The sequence below is a fragment of the Arachis hypogaea genome, chromosome 6 (genome assembly GCF_003086295.3).
Source record: "Arachis hypogaea cultivar Tifrunner chromosome 6, arahy.Tifrunner.gnm2.J5K5, whole genome shotgun sequence".
NCBI lineage: Eukaryota > Viridiplantae > Streptophyta > Magnoliopsida > Fabales > Fabaceae > Arachis > Arachis hypogaea.
Window position 1 is genome coordinate 109,100,345 of NC_092041.1, and position 6,554 is coordinate 109,106,898.

Consider the following 6,554-nt stretch of genomic DNA (forward strand, 5'->3'; position numbering starts at 1 on the left):
ATGAAGGGTAGATGCTAGGAGAACGAGATTTGCGTTTTTAACGGAAAAAATGAAAATTTGAGTAATGTAAACCAAATACAAGACAATATATATATATATATATATATATATATATATATATATATATATGTGTGTGTGTGTGTGACATTTAATTTTATAAAAAATTCAATGTTTGTTGTATATGGTTGAAAGTTTTTAAAAAGAGTATTTGTATGCAATGTTTTTAAAACCTAAATTTGAACTGACTTCTAGGCATTGCCATCAAGATCCTAACCCAGAATCAATGAAATAACCTAACAATATCTAATACGGTATATTCTTGCACAAAAAACGTAAATAATAGATCTTTTAATTTTTTTTAATAATATTACTCTAGTTAACTTTTTTTTTAATATTCGTAATAGTTGCTAGTTGGATTTTGAAAGCAAAAAAGAGGGAGAGCGCTCTTTTCGCCATTTAGCCACCTTCATCACTCTGCAAAAGATTTGTGATCGTTAATCATTATTACTCATTCTTTTTAATCTTCTCCCTTTCCTTCTTTTTCATCCTTTAATTTCCAAATAACCGTTTATTTCTTCATTTTTTTCCCTCGCTTATTACTTTCCATTTTTATCATTCTTCTCAACAGTACAATGTTTTAGTTTCATCCTTTCACCACCAAAAAAAGAAAGAAAGAAAGAAAGATAATATGTAATTTTGGAGAACATTTTTCAGAAAAAATAATAATAATAATAGAAGAAGTGAGAGTTACTTAGAAGAAAAAGAAAAACAATGGGTTCGATTCAGACGATGATGATGATAATGTTATACTTTTCATCGGTTTTCATGTTAGTTTCGGGAGATAGAATTTTCATGAAGCTGGAAGGGTCAAGATTCAATGATACGAGAGTTATGCTTATGAGTAGAATTTAGTTACCAATAATTGTAGTTATATCATTTACGAATAACATTTTTTATACATTTTAAATATAATAGATTATCTTAAACCTATTTTGCAACTAAAATATCCAAATATAATTAATTGCCATATACTTTCCCATTCTAGAAATAAGACCCCTAAATTTAAATAAGTCAAAGTATTCCCTTTCGATAACAAATGTCATAAGTCAAAGTTTTTTGAAATTCTTAGAGACTAACTTGACTCGTGCACATATACAGCAGATTCTTTTACAACAATACAACCTTTACAAAGCAATGAGAAATTAAGATACAAAGGTGAATAGGGGTTTCAAGATCTCCATTATTTGTCACATTCTGTTTCATGAAGCTGCACATAAGGAAAAAAAATGTACACAAGAAATACAATTATTAATATGGTACAGGTATACGAACTGGAGGGGGTGCTGACTCCATGTCTTCAACAATAAGATTGAAGAGAGCCTTCGTTATACGGCCTTCTTTCCCTGCAAGGAATACATAAACAAATTTTGGTTCAACAGGATTAGGGGAGAGTCCAGAACCCGATCGATTGGGGCGGAGATTCAAGTTAACAGATTAATGTGATAAGTGATAACAAAAACGACTTAGACACTTCATCTTAATCTGAAACTTTAAAGAAGTGAGTTTATGGGTGTTTCCATGTGATCACAACTCACTTGAAATTCCAACAAATAATAAATATATAGATCATTTCATGAAGATGAAAGTATGACATTCAATCTGCTAATTATTACAAGAAATGCACAATGGGAACTATCAATATATAAAGTATAATTAAGCTACATCAAATCTGTTAAATTATTATTAGGATATGGCATTTCAAAAACTAACCAAACAATAAACCAAAATTGTCCTGCATAAAATGTTAAGCTCCATATAACTGAGAATATACACTTCTGGCAGTTAGTTACAACGTACAGGAAAAAAATTATAAGAATGAGAAAAAAAAAGGATTCTTTGGCATGATCAAGCTATTTACACCACCAAATATGAGGGCAAGAAAATTTGAGTTTTTTCTTTATCCTAGCAAGGAAGGAGCCCACATTTTCCTGAAACTATATCCTATACTTATTTGTTTACATCAGTAGTTGTAGTTTCAACAAACCAGTAGTAACAAGAACAAGATACTACCATAGAAAGAATAGATGGCAATTTTCAAAGAAACACAATAACAAGCCATTGAAGGAACTCCCGCATAATCCACCTAAATTCTTATAACAAATTGTCTCTGTTAATATATATATATATATATTCACAAGAAATTCATATCATTTTTGGAGGAAGTAATGAAAGAACTCACCATCTCCAATAACTTGCTCGTCCCACTGCACTACAGGGCAAACAAGAACGCCACTGCCAATAAGCATCATTTCAGCGGCACTCTTTCCTTCCTCAACAGTCACATGTTTCATCCTTATCCCGCGAAGCTTACCCTTGCTCAACAACTTCTCGGCAAGCGTCAAAACCCTCTTAGCTGTGCAGCCACTAAGAATTTTATCGAAGTGGGGCATTATAAGCTCCTTCTCTTTAGTCACAAAAGCCACATTCATATTAGGCCCCTCAGCAACAAATCCCTCGTGATCAAGCCAAATGCCGGCAAAGGCACCAGCTTCTTCGGCTTCCATCTTCGAGAGCACATTTGGGAGGTAATTTACACTCTTAGTTGTTGCAAACTGTGGCGGTTTAATGGGTATTGATGAAGTAACAACTTTAACTCCCCTGGAACTAGTTGATGCCAATGACAGATCCTGTATTACAATTGCGTATAGAGAAGATTGGTGGCACCCTGCAGGGGATAGCTGAAAATCACCGGGTCCTGATGAGAGCCAGTATCTTAGTGATCCTTTTCGACATTTGGAAGCACTTACAGTTTGTATGAGGATTCTTCTTATGCTTTCGCGATCGAATGGAGGATCTATCTTAGACATGGATGCTGACCTCAAAAAGCGATCAAGGTGTTGATCTAGCTCATATAGGTACCTGTCATGCACAAAATACATCACTTGGAAAGTGGAAACATCTTTTTTTAACTACTAGATCCTTTTTTAGTTGATGGAGACATGCAAAAGCGAGGAAGTGAATATCTTTCATTAGCCAAGAATTGTACTCTGCTTGTCAACATACCACCCGGTAGCAATGTGACTCAAAACCCATCCAATGGTGGTTAGGTAGTATGTCGGCTTGGAATACAATGAAAGCTACATTCAAGGAAGAGTATCTGAAGAGATTGATCATATAACATCCACATGTAAAATTGGAGAAACCCAGCCTCTATCCTCAAATAGTACAAATGCAAACTCCAAAATTAAAGGGCCGCATTCATGGGTTGGAAATTACTGACCCGTCCATTATTGCCGCAGTATCGAAGACACCATGGCCCCTGTGTACCATGTGGTCGTCCATAGGAATAACCATAACAGCAGGGTCTGTGGTTACCCCACCAAAAATGCTTGAATACATGGCAAGGTATTGTTGCTTGCCTTTTATTGTTTCTCTGAATGTTTTCAACCTTTCAATAGCCTTATACATGAAATAAATAAATAAATATTTTCAGTTAGTTTTTATCAGTAATAGGAAAACTGAATATATCGTTCAAAAGAGAGGACCATCTTTGTATGTGTTTTTCTTCTAATCTAATGTGTCCATCAAACATTGATGAATAATTAGAATTAGGTCACAATAAGAAACTTCCAACACCTCTTCTTCCAGTTCCCAAATCTATTGTTAAAGAGTTACAACAAATTTGCACTTGTTTCTTTTCCTTTAGGTGTTTTGATTTAAACTATTGCTAAAGTGAATAATCCAATAATTCACAAAGAAATGATTACAGGGAAAGAGTTGAAGTCAAAAGAAAAAATGTTAGACCTCATTGCAAGATAAAAGTGGAACATCAAATACTTGAGAAGTAGCACCTGCAAAGTCAAGGCACTCACTCCTTTAATCAAATCATCAATAACCATTAACCGTATGTTTTCTTATTTGCAGAATCCAGAAAGCATCTGCAATTTAAACGAACAAATTTTGTGTAGTTAGTGACATACCAAACAAGCCTCCACCTCCGCCTCCGACTCCGACTCCGGAGTAGTTAGAATCCGTCAGAGAAGTTGTTATTGGGAAGAAACGGCGTTGGCGGTGTTCCACTTTCGAAAACGAGAGAGTTCGCGGAGCGTAATGAAGAGTGGAATTGGAGAATAACGGAACGGGATTTTCTGGAAGGAATTGGAGCCGGAGAGAAGTCATGGCTCAGCGGTTTTCGTTTCGCTTTTCTGCTTTGAACGTAACAAGCTGACTATGTCTCTGTATGATAGGTGTAGAGAATATAAATAATTTGTGAGTTCCATTAGAAAAAAGAAAAAGTATAATTATATGTTTGATTAGAGTGTGGATAATATAAGAAAGGTCAATGATGTCAAAAGGGCTCTTTCATTGGGTGAATCCACGTAATGAAGTTTTTTTTTTTTTGGTCTGAGCCAAAGGCCTTTAGAAGAAAACGGTTTAGAGAGATCCGCCCCGGTTCCACAACAAAAGCTGAAGCCGTTGGTGGAGGTTACAATATTCTCTTTATGTTTGAAATTTTGAAACTCCTCTATATTATTAATATTATAATGTGTGTTGGTATAATTTTTTATAGAATATTCTATTAATAGAGTTTTTATTATATATTGATAACATCGTCAAATAATTAATGCCAACAAATTATATTTTTTAAAAAAGTTAATATTAAAAAAATTAATACTAACATAAAATTATACTTTTAAATAAAAATCATAAAATAATCATAAAATATTAATCTTCCATCTTTTAATTAGTATTTTATTGGTGTTAATTTTTTTATTGAAATAAAATAAAAAAAATTATTGTTTCCCATAACAATTTTTTATTTTTATCTTTTAAATTTTATTTTGTTTTAAAATTTCATAAACTCATTACAATACGATCTAAATCGTATTGGTATATTTTTATTTTTATTTAATCTAATTTTATTCACATCATTTAAAATTTTAAATTATAAAATTTTAAAATTTAAATTTAAATAAATATAATTTAATTAATAACTTAATTTAATTTGATAAAAATAAGCGTATTCGTATTATTATACTTATATGATTAATTATATTTATTCGATTTAAAAAAAAGTAACTATTTAAAATCGTTAATTATAAATTAAAAAAGTAATATACTCATTATTTTTAATACGACTACGTTTATAATACTCCTTAATAGTTTGGTGAATTAACTTAGTATAAAGTCTTTAATTATTTAATAAATTAATACTCCATATATTTTTATTTTTAAATTAGTTTTTTGCAGTTAAAATTTCTATTTTTTTATATTTATTTTACCTCTTCTGCTTTACATCTCTTTCATCATTTCTATTGTCGCGTCACCGTCTCGGAGCCGCTTCGTCTTACTGGCTTAGTGTTTCGTAGGCTGCAACCGTACCTGCGTCGTAGTTGTCTTCTCTTCATCATGGTTACTCTTTTGGTTGCTCTGTTTAGTCTATCTTAGATCAATTCATATATTCTGGATCTGTTCTTTTATTGTGGATATGTTCTTGTTCCTATTCTTCAAATTTTTGTTGCAAATAGAATATTTTTAGGATATTTTAGAATTTTTACCCCTTATTTTAATTTTTTTGTTCTTCTATTCTAAATATGTTTTGAAATTGTCTTCAATTTTTGCGTCTATTTTAATTGTTCTGGTTTTTTATTTTTGCTCCTATTTTAATATTTTAAATTATAATTCAAAATTTTATTTTCTAACTCATTTAAGTAATATAATCCTAAAAGAACATATTAATATTTAAACTTAATACTAAATAATATATTGATTCTATTAATTAAATTCAAATTCACATCCCCTTGTTTCTTTTATTTACCAAAGATAAAAAATTCAAATTCAAATTTTTATTTTTTAATTTAATAAAACAACTTTAACTATTTAAAGAGTATTTTTATCATTTAAAATTATATGAAAAATGTATTTTAGTCTTTTAAAATCAAATTTAAATTTTAACATTATAAATTTATTAAAGAGTAAAGTACTATTTTTGTCCTCAACATTTGGGATAAATCTCAAAGTTATCCCTAATATTTAAATCGTCTTATTTAAGTCCCTAACATTTTAAAATTGGCTCAATATTGTCCTGTTGTTAGGGATCTGTTCATAGAATTGACGCACCAGACAGAATTGAGACTATTCTAAAATGTTAGAGACATAAATAGGACGAAAACGTTGGGACAAAAATAATAGATAGAAGTAAATTTTATTTTTATCCTTTAATAATATCAATTTTTTATGGTACATAGTTATTTAATTATTTTTTAATTACATCTAAGTAAATTACACTTAATTACATTACTTTCGTTTTAAATAAATTTATTTTTTATAATTTTACTTTTAAATATTTTTACTCTTAAACATTAAAAAATTTCGACACATTAGAGACAAAAGGTACAATTTATATTTTATTGTATATGTATCTTTTTTTTTCTTTTTTGCAAGTTTATGTACTAGTCATTTTACAAAAATTTTATGATGAGTAAAAATTTTTAAAAGTAAAATTATAAAAAAATAAATTTAATTAGAATAAAAGTAATGTGATTAAATTTAAT

At 30.0% G+C, this 6,554-nt stretch overlaps 1 protein-coding gene across 2 annotated transcripts; it reads right to left on the reverse strand.

Moving 5' to 3' along the window:
• Nucleotides 1–1,061: 1,061 nt before the first annotated feature.
• LOC112755585 (D-amino-acid transaminase, chloroplastic) lies at nt 1,062–4,391 on the reverse strand. Of its 2 annotated transcripts, XM_025803763.2 has the most exons (5): nt 3,981–4,305; nt 3,805–3,851; nt 3,281–3,459; nt 2,240–2,919; nt 1,062–1,403 (listed from the first exon to the last, which is right to left on the reverse strand). In XM_025803763.2, the coding sequence occupies exons 1-5, from the start codon at nt 4,177–4,179 to the stop codon at nt 1,309–1,311; spliced, it is 1,200 nt and encodes a 399-aa protein (XP_025659548.1). In that variant the 5' UTR covers nt 4,180–4,305; the 3' UTR covers nt 1,062–1,308. The 2 variants fall into 2 exon arrangements, with proteins under 2 accessions (XP_025659548.1, XP_025659550.1); XM_025803765.3 differs by lacking the exon at nt 3,805–3,851 and having other exon boundaries at nt 3,981–4,391.
• Nucleotides 4,392–6,554: the final 2,163 nt, after the last annotated feature.